This window comes from Silurus meridionalis, chromosome 18 (genome assembly GCF_014805685.1).
Source record: "Silurus meridionalis isolate SWU-2019-XX chromosome 18, ASM1480568v1, whole genome shotgun sequence".
Classification (NCBI taxonomy): Eukaryota; Metazoa; Chordata; class Actinopteri; order Siluriformes; family Siluridae; genus Silurus; species Silurus meridionalis.
The window spans coordinates 5,286,607-5,299,108 of NC_060901.1; the positions used below are offsets into that span (position 1 = coordinate 5,286,607).

At 38.4% G+C, this 12,502-nt stretch overlaps 1 protein-coding gene across 4 annotated transcripts in view; it reads right to left on the bottom strand.

Moving 5' to 3' along the window:
• The window catches only part of LOC124401020 (lymphoid-restricted membrane protein), a 40,315-nt gene that overhangs the window by 7,429 nt on the left and 20,384 nt on the right, over window positions 1-12,502 (bottom strand). For all 4 annotated transcript variants that reach the window (XM_046872910.1, XM_046872911.1, XM_046872913.1 and 1 more), the window contains exons 18-28: window positions 11,678-11,786; window positions 10,187-10,505; window positions 7,979-8,025; window positions 6,925-7,024; window positions 6,247-6,355; window positions 5,739-5,805; window positions 2,488-2,534; window positions 2,223-2,293; window positions 2,011-2,108; window positions 909-993; window positions 657-696 (exon numbers count right to left, since the gene is read on the bottom strand). In XM_046872910.1, coding sequence (XP_046728866.1) covers window positions 657-696; window positions 909-993; window positions 2,011-2,108; window positions 2,223-2,293; window positions 2,488-2,534; window positions 5,739-5,805; window positions 6,247-6,355; window positions 6,925-7,024; window positions 7,979-8,025; window positions 10,187-10,505; window positions 11,678-11,786 — 1,092 coding nt within the window. The remainder of the gene's footprint in view (window positions 1-656; window positions 697-908; window positions 994-2,010; window positions 2,109-2,222; window positions 2,294-2,487; window positions 2,535-5,738; window positions 5,806-6,246; window positions 6,356-6,924; window positions 7,025-7,978; window positions 8,026-10,186; window positions 10,506-11,677; window positions 11,787-12,502) is intronic.

Consider the following 12,502-nt stretch of genomic DNA (forward strand, 5'->3'; position numbering starts at 1 on the left):
CAGAAGAAAACGCACCGTTTATTCACTATCTTTGCATCTGCTAAAAGGTTTATACACCCTGACTACAAATTTCAATTTGAGCTCAATTCAATTTTTTTTTTGGCTTTTTTTTTTTTTTTTATAATTGTATTACTTATACTTTTTTTCCCCTTTTCCAGTTTCTTATATTTAATCATTCCTTTTTGCAGATTACCTTTGTCTTTCCTTCACTTTCCCTCAGGTTTACACTTCCTGTTTTCCCTCTCCCTCCTTTCCACACTTTTTAGTCTCTCATTATCGTTTTCAATTAATCCTTTTCACAAATCTTCATTTTCACACATTACATATCCACCATTTCCTCCTTTTTCCAACTTTATCTCTCTCCTTTTATCAGAACCTTCCTTTCCCACATTTTCCACACATTTACTTCCTCACACACCTTTCTTCTCTTTTCCCACTTCCCCTCTTTCCTCTTTTCCTCTTTCCTTTTTCCCTTTCCTTCATACATGTTCCACACATTTCCTCCATCAGGCACTGTTTTTTCCTCCAGGAAATAGAAATCTAGTTAAATCTGTTGAATCATGGACAATAAACAGCTGGAACCAATTTACTTAGCAAATAAAACTGATTGTAATTCTGTTTAATTCTAATACAGTTAGCATTCACATAAAACTCACCCATCTTCCCTTACTGTTTCACCCTCTTCAGAAATTCCTCCTGAGAGAGAGAGAGAGAGAGAGAGAAAAAAAAGATATTACCACATTTAATATGCCAATGATAATTGTGTAGTGACATGCTAACTTTAGACCTTACATGCTAGCTAGCTTTAAAGCAAATGCTGGTGAAGCATAAAAAAAAAAAGGCTAGAGGGAACAAATCATTTTCAGCAAGCTTATTTATTATTTAGCTTCATTATATAACTGGTTTACCATTTTTATCTGAATTTACTGAGGCTTCACTGTCTTCCTGGGATCTCTGCTCTCCAATGGCCTCCATACTGCTGCTGGGTGTCTCCTGAGGGGCATCCATGATTAAGACAAGAGAAAAAACAAAATTTTACCAATTGAGACAGTCAGCCTTAAAAAGAGAGACAGTTAGAATGACTGCCAGCTGTGCTGAAAGAAAGAGAGAGGGAGAAAGAGAAGGAGAGAGAGAAAGACAGCTGAGGTGATACAAAATATGGAGAGTGCAAAAGTTAGCAGGTAAAGTGAAAGATGCTGCAGGAAAGGAAGCAAGCAAGCAAAACAAAAGGTAGATAGATACACTAAATTGCCAAAAGTATTGGGTCACCTGGTAGGGTATGAGACTTTTTGAGCATTACGTTCCACATTTAGTCCCAATTTGCTTTTATAATTCCCTCCACTCTTCTGGGAAGATGTTCCACTAGATTCTGGAGTATACTTATGAATATTCTTGTTCATCAGCCAAAAGAGTGTTATGAAAGGCAGGTACTGATGTAGGTGAGGAGGCCTGGGGTGCAGTCAGCGTTTACATTCATCCCAAAGATGTTTAGTAGGGATGAGATCAGAGCTCTTTACTAGGAGAATATAGATCTGAAGATCAGGATCTTCCTCTCCAAAGCATGTAAACCAGATCTTCAAGGAGCTCACTTTGTGCACAATCTTATTATTATATTGCCTCTAATGTACAATTGAGCGCCTCCAGCTTGAAAAAGAACCACATATAGCAAGAAAAGGTCAGGTGACCCAATACTTTTGGCAATATAGTGTTGATAGATAGATAGATAGATAGATAGATAGATAGATAGATAGATAGATAGATAGATAGATAGATAGATAGATAGATAGATAGATAGATAGATAGATAGATAGATAGAACAGTAGCTATTGAGCAAGATGAGTACTGAAAAAGTTGGACAATGAGAAATCTGCTGAAGTCTGATATTAAAACTTCTTTCCTTCAGAAATTAGTCATATTGACTGCTCTAGAGAGAGGAAGAAAACTGCATCAACACTATACCTAATAGATCTACAGTTCCACTTTTCAGAAACCTGAATCACTAGAGCTCACCAGGTCTTTTTTAATTCTACTCCTAATGTTTGAAGGAGAGACAGACGAGGCGCTCTCCTTCACCACACTCGGCCCTGTTGCTCCCACCTTGGAATTAACTGAAGAAAAGAAAGGGGGAAAAAAAAGTAAAAAAAAAAAATTTAAAACAAAGCACACAAAAAGGAGTAAAAAAAAAAAAAAAAGTTAGCAAATTCACGTCAATAATATCCGACCTGTCGTGGCACCCTTCTGACTCGCCTCAGACATCGGTTCCTCTTTCTCGGCTACGGGTAACAGACCGCTCCTGAGCATGTGCAGGACAATATCATTAATAAAAGAAAGCTAAAATCAAAATAAAATTTCCCACTTCTCAGATCAGGGTGAGTGATGTAAATGCCTGGAATGACAGGAATGCAGTCCTGCACTCACTGAGAACTTCACAGACCAGATTCTTATAAAATACCAGAGAAATCAGATAATTTCAGAGAAGCGTCTTACCTCTCCAGTACAGTAGGCACGTTACAAATCTGCTCCTGTGTCAGCTTCTGTAAGAGGGAAGTAACAGCATGAATGACCAGCTGATGCCGTCAACCACACAGACACACGTCTGCCTCACGTCTGACACATGGCTTTCGGTCAAGTCCAGTCACACGAGAATTTGTAATGTGCTGATACACTACAATCTTCTGCCTCAGAGAGACTGAGAGAAGCAAACATTTCTTACATAATGTTAATAGAAGCTACTGCTCAGAGAGAGAGAGAGAAAGAGAGAGAGAGAGAGGTGTGGGAGGGAGATAGCAGCAGAATGAGTCAGAGTAGGTAGAAAAAAAAAGATGGATAAGGAAAGGTGTGAAACTGTTAAGAAAGCAAGAGAGACCATTAAGGAATGGAGAGAGACAGACAAAAAAAAGATAAAGAGTTAAAGGAAAGAAGCAGGGGACACAACAGAAAGTAAGAGAAAGGTAAAGAAAGGAGAGATACAGCTAAGGCAAGAAGAGAGGCAGCTAAGGAAAGGAGAGACACGTCTGAGGCAAGGAGAGAGACCGCTAAGGCAATAACAGAGGCAGCTAAAGCAAGAAGATAGACAGTTGAGGAAACGCCAGAGACTGCTAAGGCAAGGAAAGAGACTTAATAAAAATAAATAAAGTTGATTAGAAAAAGAGACAGACAGCTAAAGAGAGACATCTCAAGAGACAGACAACTAGAGCGAGACAAACAGATTTTGTGTTTGTAATCATGTAACGACATGAGGATCATATTTTTAGTTTGAACTGTTGGCATGAGCCAAACACAATCTTATTTTTGTACAATTGTGATGTACATTTCTAGAAAAAGAAAAAAAAATCATATACTTAAGTACAAATATTTTCCTCCATTCCAGAAACCATCCTTGCAGAGGAAGCCCTCCACACTGACAGTGATGCATAAACAATTAGTTTTATCTATCAACACCCACTCACTCACTGACTCAGTGAAAAGCCAGGAACATTGGACATTTCTACAGTGTATTATTTACATAAAAAGTCCTAAGAAAGCCATGAGTCAGAACATTACCATACAGAGGAAAGCGCTTCCGGCTCCTTGTTGCCATTGAAGAGCATAAAGTGCAGTGTACAGTGCAGGAGAACCAAATCTGCTGAAAACACACCAATAGACATCTTATACCTGCTGCCTATAGAAACTACAGCGATAAACTACAGAAACTGTCACATGTACCCAAAACTATGGCAATAAGGTAAGCTCTGACTGCAACCCTGAGGTTAATATATTAAAAGCCAAAAGTCCAATTGTGATTCTGAAGAATCAGAAACACCACAGTTTGGCGATTTTCCAGCTCGAAACACACCTGAGGGGCATTTTCAGGGTCATTAGGCATGTTAGAGCAGGCAAATCACTAACCTGTGCCTGGGTCTGGCAATCACTGAAGAGTAAAAATAACACTAATGCTAACTCAAAGAGCGGAGAAGTCAAACCTCACACTACTATACACTAAAAGTGGACAGACAGACGTCAACCAAGCAGGCAAAAGCAGATGGATGGACAGACACGGAGACAGAAAGAACCAGACAGACTAAGAGAAAGAAAAAAAAAACAGTCAAGACAGAAACAGCCACACCAGACAGATACATCCAGACATGACAAAACAGACACAACCAGACAGGCAGACATAACCAAAAAGAACCACACAGACTTGACAGACACAACCAGAGTCACAGTAAACGATCACCACCAGGTAGCAAGACCAGGCAAACAGACACTACAAAATCAACCAGAAAGACCACTATTTGGAGATCATAAGACAAAGAGAGACAGCAATATACAACCCCAACTCTAAAGAAGTTGGGACACAGTTTAAAATGTAAATAAAAAAAGGATGTGGTGATTTGCAAATCTCATACATCCAAATTATATTCAAAATAAAAAACTAAATAAGAGCAAATGTGCCATTTTAAATAAAAAATATGGTAGTTTTTAATTTGATGGCTGCAACAAATCTTTAAAAAGTTGGGACACGGTCATGTTTACTACTGTGTAGCATCAGGTCTTCTGTCTGTATACATCTGGGAACTGAAGACACCAGTTGCTGAAGTTTTGTGAGAGGAATGTTGTCCCATATGTGTCTGATACAGGATTCTAGCTGCTCAACAGTTCTGGGTGTTCTTTGTTGTATTTTTCATTTTATGATGTGGCAAACGTTTTCAAATAGTGAAAGGTCTAGACTGCAGGCAGGCCGGTTCAGCAGCAGGACACTTCTACTACTAAGTCATGCTATTTTTTTTCCCACTTAAAATGGTCAAATTCCTTCGTTCCAACAGCTGATATGTTTTCTATGTTCGATTGGGATAAAATACGGGATTTAGAATTTTGCAAATCATTCCATTCTGTTTTTATGTACAATTTACCCAGTGTCCCAACTTTTTTGGAATTAGGATTGTTAACTATAGATAGAAACACATCTAGCTAAAAAAACAAACAAAAAAAACTAAACAAAACGCATACTCAGCATAACCCAATGGACCATTGTGAACAAAACTATATAAACTGCCCGATAGAGACAGACAGCAGCCGCGTGAACAGACGCAATCATCAGTATGTAAATACAGAGATAGACAGACAGATAGAAAGGACAGACAGAGGGGTAGCTCTCTATTATATGGCAAAAAAGGAGAAAGAGACTGGCAGCTGAAGATCCAAACAGGTAAACAAAGAGATAGAGACAGAGATCAAGGATGTACTCATGATTGCAATGCTATAAATTAGTAAAGGGAAATAGTTCATCAAACTCGCTGTGAAATAATGTACCTATATCATAGAGCAACGCTAGCAAAGAGGAAATTCGATGACATCATTAATACTGAAGTAAAAAAATAAATAAATGTATAATACATTATAAAATTATAAAATGTTATAATCACCCTTCATTCATAAATAAATCTGCTTATACAGCTACACCCACATACATACAAACCTAAAAAAAAAAAATAAATAAATAAATTAAAAAAAAAAAAAACACAGCTAATTTTGCTACCCAATAAGTGTCAAACACAGCCCATGTTTTTTTTTTAAGCAGCTCAGCTAGACTAAAAGATATCAGCATTCTCTATAGAACCACTGAAGCAAATCACTAAGTTAATGACAGGAAATTTTAAGCTACAAAATAATGAAAAGGAAAAAAGAGGAAGTAGTGAAAGTAAAAAGAAAAAAAAAAAAAAAAGTTATTTGTAGTTTATAAGTTTTCTTTAACTGACCTGCAAACTGCTCATGCTATCTGAGATGTCCTGTGTTCCTTCAGGTCCTGGTTCTTCCTCAGGAGAGCTGAAACAGGACAGAAGGGGTGGAATGTAGAAATCAAAGAAGATGAAAACTCATTTGTGAGTTTAAAAAAAACTATTTTTGTCAGAGCTGTGCGAATCAGTCAGGATGCAGCTGGTCCTATTAAACTATGATGTGTGTGTGTGTGTGTGTGTGTGTGTGTGTGTGAGAGAGAGTGTGTGTTTTAACCGCCTGACACACAGGTGCATGGTGGCCATGCAAAGCGAGGCTACAGCCACCAGTGACTAACCACTTAGTCCGAATGAAGATACCATACACAGGCAGGAAAGAGAAAAAAAATTATTTTGCATAGCAAATGAGCGCTTAGGGTGTGGAAACAGTCTCTCTACAGGCATCCAATTCAGGCGCTTATGGTGCTTAAAGAAAGTTTGTCTCACATACACAATCAATAACATTAGTGAACATGTAAATGAAATGTCTCACCTGGGGGTTACAGGGAAAGGCTCCCAAACTGCAGGCCTGTCAGCTGGCAAAGATCCCAGGTCAGTGGTGTGAGGGGGGGAGAGCTCAGAATGGCTCAGAGGCTCTTTATCTGGAGGTCAGAAATGCATGTTATTTTATCATGTGGGTATGAAATAAGGCCCATAGAACTGCACACGAGCACTTTTTCTGTATTTAATAGGAAACAGAGAATGAACAGACCACAACTCTGACCAAGGAGGAAGAACAGAATTTATTTTGGTTGTGGTATATGAGAGAGAGAGAGAGAGAGAGAGAGAGAGAGAGAGAGAGAGTAAGAGACAGACCAACAAAATGGCCAACAGACAGATGAGAAACAAGTGGAGAAAGAGGGCAAAAACAAAAGATATACAGACAGAAAGGGAGAAGTTAAATTAGATAGATAGATAGATAGATAGATAGATAGATAGATAGATAGATAGATAGATAGATAGATAGATAGATAGATAGATAGATAGATAGATAGATAGATAGATAGATAGATAGATAGATAGATAGATAGATAGATAGATAGATAGATAGATAGATAGATAGATAGTACTCCACAGTGCATGTTCTATCTTTCTCTTTAATGCCAGTGACAATGATATTTATGAATTCATGAAAAAGAGAGAGTGAGAGAGAGAGCGAGAGATATCTCACCAGTACACTGAGGGTGGGAGTGTGAAAGAGAAGCACTGCAGCACACAGCTTGCTCGTGGGTGTCCTCTGGTTCGGTGCATGCTGAGAATCTGGCTTCCTGCTTTAGGGGTCAGAGAAAGAACAAGTGAGATATCGTTTATTTTCGACAATGTGCTTCGGCTAGCCAGGAGTTCACACTTCATGTGATTCATCAGAGGTCTCGGTATTACTTGGATTACTTTATAAGGGCATCTGAATCATCCTGTATTAATGTCTGAATTAACGGGAAGATCATGAACTAAGGGCGATTTAACACTTACTATTCGGCTAACCTTAACTACAGCTCGAGTCATGATAATTTACACCGATCAGGCACAACATTATGATCTCCTGCCTATCTGTTGGATTAGAATAACTTTCTGACAAAGGCTCTGAATCTTGATCTTGAGGTGGTCTGGGGTTCAGTCTGTGTTTCATTTCATAAAAGAGGCGTTCAATGGGGTTGAGGTCGAGGCTCGGTGGACACATGTTCATCCACTCCAACCTTAATACATTATGTTCATGGAGCTTGCTTTACATACTGAGGAATTTTAATGGCAGAATAGATTAAATAGTTTGATCAAATCTTTTTAATCTTGTTTAAAAAATATTTGAAATGAAATAAAAGTGTTGGCACCGTAGAGCCCGTGGTGGCTCAGTGTTCTATTTCTTTAATAAAGGTCACACTTTTCTGCTTTATTTGTTTTAACTTATTTTTGACTAAGTAATAGGTTTGCTATACTTCCAAACACTTGAAACAAAACCTGATCCCACTTATCGAAGCTATAAACGGAAATACCAAAAAATAATAATAAAATATAATCTTTGTGCACCATTTATGCAGGAATAATGTTTGTCTCTCTTGAAATTCAAACAATACATCATACAAAGACTTTCTATAAAACCGTGTGCTTCTACAGTACCTCTGCAGCAAAACCACATATCCAGTCAAATGGATGCGATGCTCAGGGGTGCACATACTTAAGACCATATAGTGTAACTCTGGTATTTAAAAACAGTGTACACAATAGAATACCTGTTGTGGTTGAGAGAGATCCTTGAGTCGATTCTCAAGTAGAGTTTCTGAAATGTAAAAGGATTCAAAAACAGTTATATGAATTTATGTGCAGACAAACACACGTGACCCCTAGTGCAGTGATAGAAACATTAACTGATTAAAGCTGCACAGTGCAGGTCTGACAGTTGTGTTGTGTTGTGAAGACACGTTAAAGTCCTTCAGAACCCTAAACCTAAAGCCTGGTATACATTGTTCTATTCTTGGCTGTTCCAGAGAGAAGATGGTGATTTTATGGGTCAAGGCTCCGAAATGGAAGTCCTACATTGTACCGTAAGAGCGGTATGTGGCATTTTGATTCCAAAAATATAGAAAATCTTTTTTTTGCTAGTACAACGTGTTCTCTTGCCGTTACCATGACCACGTTAACGAGGACATTGCAGGGAAGTGAACAGGATGAATTGCAGCTCCCAGGTGAGAAGCGAGCAAACTTCAAATATAGCATAAGTGTTCTAATAGAGAACAGTACAGTATATTACATTTAATCCAGATAGACAGATACATACATCACCTGTTCTCCATCAGAACTCTGGAAAGAAGTTGTGTAGAGGATGTGAGATGACTAATGATTAGGGGTGTAACGGTACATGTATACATACCGCAATTTTTCAATACAGGGCTTTCGGGTTAATTCTATTTTGCGTGCGGAACACGGTTAAAATCTGGAGCGTATTAAGTTGGCGGACCGCGATTTTGTTTAGTCTGCACCTTGCACTTTGACTTTTAATTATTATTAAACTTGAAAACATACACAATAATTTGATTGGTATGAAAAAGAAACAAGAGTTAGCGCAGTGTCACTGTGACTACTCACTCCGTACTCGAAATAAAATTTTGTTTTGCGCATACATTTATGAATCCTCATCGCTAGCGTTAGCCGCTAACCACTAAGTGACAAATGGCTAACGCTATGGATTTTTTTTTTTGCGTTTTATGTCAAGTTTCAAGAATTTCCCCTAAAAGGAGCTACCACGTCACTTATTTAATTAATTTACTTTGTGCCAATTTAATTGATTACACAATTTACTGAAGTGAATTGAATTAATTGGATTTAATCTATTTCATTTTTATAAAATATCAAAATGTTTTATATTATTCATAAAAGCGGACATTTTATTTAAGATTGTTTTAAATATGTAAACTGTTTAAATGTTGATAATCAAAAATGTTAATATAATAAACTGCGTTAATAAAAAAAACGACAAAATTTTATGTGGTGCATTCTTTCCCCCCGAACTATAACAAAATTGGACCAAACCGTGAATTTGTGCAACATTACACCCCTAATAATGATGTATGTAAACATCTGATTTACGTTTAATTGTGCATTCTCAACATGTTTAGTGGAACTATATAAACATTTGGTTTGGTCATGAGCTGACATGCATGCAAACTAACACAGACTTTAAAAATGTCCTTTTTGACTGATTTAATTGTTAGTATAAATTTTGTTGCACACCAACTTACAGCACAAGGATGTTTTAAACATGAATGTATGTAATATTTATGTGATTCACGCAAATACTCGCCAAGATGGACATTTCTGGACATTATTTTGTCTGCAGGATTGAGGAAATGATCCTTGTAGCCCTGTACCAAGGGTGCAGTGTGCATGTGTTTGATGAAAGTGTAGAATAGAAAATTCTAATGAAATGGCATTAATTCTGGTTGTTTAAACCCAAGATTATCCTGCGGGATTTTTTTTACACTACGAATAAGTTTTCTCATTAATTGCCATGGAAAGATTCCAGTTTTAAAAATTCCCATGATTTTGCAGCCCTACAAAAAACACACAATTTGCCTTTATTTCAAAACCCCAGGAAAAACATAATGCACAGGGGAAAAAAAAATCCACAGGGTCATTTTATGAGGGTAATATTGATGCTTCTGCAGGCAGTGCAGCATTTGACTTGTTAAATTGGGTGTCTTGATTTAGTAATTACATTCATTCTCACTATATGAGTTTCCTGTCTGTGATGCAGTTATACTGTGTTTCTGTAGAATATTAATGGTTCCTATAGATATTGCATTATAATGACGTTACTAAGAGGTGGACTGATTCAGGTAGGACACTGTTGAAGACCCAGGTGTCAAAAAAAAAAAAAACATGGCCTGCCATTGATATATACTACAGGCCCACAATTGACACGCGTGAGATTCTTTACTCACCGGAAGTTCCACCATCCTTGATGTCCTCTGGCTGACTCTCCTGGGACACTGTGTAACCTCCAAGCTCCTCGACCTCAACATCAGAATCATGTGTTGTCTCTCTCCGTGTATTCAGGTCCTGTTTCCCGTGCTCTACACAATGCATCTCCTGCAAGATCTCAGGTTTGCTCAGGTCTTCCTGTAAATCTTTATCAGCAGCATTTGGAACTTCAGGTTGATTGTCCTCCTGCGAGTTTGTCACCAACTCATCTTCAGAAGGAGAGTCCAGTAGTGGATAAATTCTGTCCCACTCCGGGGATGAGTTCTCATCATCTACAGCCTGCACACACACACACATTTTACTGAAACCAACTACATGTGAGTAAAATCAAGAAAAAGGATGTATACTACAAATTAGATCTAAGATAAAGATAAGATCTGCATTTCATGCTCGCTGTCGGAATATACCATCCCCTGAGATACCAGTGATCTGCACCTCTTCTGCTCTCCAGACCTGCCTGTTGGAGTTCTCATCAGTTGGAAACCACACGTTGATTCTGGGATTTCTTTATTTAACTTTTAAAGGACAGAACCTCCAGCATTAGCAGTAAAGCTCTAACTGTTTCACTTGAGTCCTTTAGTTTACACATTATGGTTTCTCTGGTACGTGACAAACAGCATTATTCTGTGCACATGCATAGATGCTCTGCAGATATTGCTTTGAGGACGTTCCTCAATGTTAAATGCAGTGGTGGATGAAGTCGACAGCTCCTGTACAAAATGGTATTGAAAAGTTGCGAGACTTGTGGTGTGTAACACACAGTCACAGGGAGCACCAAGCTGCATAAATCAGTGTGCCAGAAGACATCATCCGGTCATCTTGAGCTGTGCAACTGGTGCTATTCTGACCACGTGCACACCCTTTCGTTGAGCTCTCCTTACACGCGAGTATCTCGCCGGAAACAACACTCTCTCAGTTCTGCACCTGCCCTAATCGCCAGATTTGGCTCCTGTAACTTCGCCCTCTACCAGAAGATGAACATCCGGTTTAAAGGTCTCAGTTTTGACATTACTGCGGAGATCCGGCGCAAATCGCAAAAGCAGGATCTTGACACGCTGGACATATTGTAGAAGTGTCAGGAACGCTGGGAACGCTCTACTGCTGTGCAAGGGGACTATTTTGAAGGTGATAGTGTGTAAACGTAGATAAATAAAGTACTAAACTTTATAATAAACAGAGCTCATCTTGAAACTTTTTGATACCACCTTGTATTTGGGTAAAGGTTTTAATCCCATGACCTAATAGACCAACAAATATATTCAACAAGGAATATTTAAAAAATATGAATTGTCTGCAATTTGCTGTAGTACATAAGAAAAATAAACTCACTTCTCACACATGCTTTTAAAGACAAAGCGTCTACTTCCATGTGCTAAGAGTAAGTGAGCTTGTTGATAATAATCCTAAAACCTATTTTCCTAGGGTCGGGTAGTTCGGGTTGCGTAGCCTACCTGTGGCAGGTCAGTCTGAGTGCTGGCGTCCCTGTAATCCTGACGAATCTTTAACTGGTGGTCCAGCTCCTCACGTAACAGCAGCTTGTGATTTTCCTGTTCCTGCAGCCTACAAAGACACACACGTGTATTGAATTCGCACACAAACATCTATATTGTTTAATAAACGAGTACGTTCTTCTCACATCTCAGAAACCCACCAGTCATTATGATGTAAAATTTGCTGACCAGCTTCTAAAACTCATCCAACTATCTGCTGAGGTTTAGCCCTTGCACATTAGTTCTAACTAAACTGAGCAGATTAGTAGCACCTTAGTGCTGAAAAGCTGCATTGCATTCTGGGACTTTTGAACTGGAAACGTCCAGACCTCCATCAGTTCTCTTCTATTAATGCAAACAAACACCTTTTCGGATGATACATCTCCACCCAGCACACGGCAGGCACCAGAATCACTAAACCCCACACAAATATTTTAGTATAAACAAATTTTTATGTGTTTCAGGGTGGAGTTAAAATGGAAGTTCTCACTCTAATGACAGTAACAGTCTCCACCTGGCTTTATCTCCAGGTCTGCTTTTTTTTACTGTAAACATTTCGTATGTGTCTCAACGGCCATGAACTCTAAATGAACTAAAAACTCCCTGAATAGAAATTAGAAGAAGAATCAGAGGAAAGGGGGCAACTAGAAAATATAAATGTGCACATGGAGCTCTGACCTACGAAGGAAGACCATCACTATAGAGCAGAATGAACTGAATCAAGCGGCTCTTTACACCATGACATGATTGAAGATCCTGCAGAACAATACGTCAAATAAAAATCTT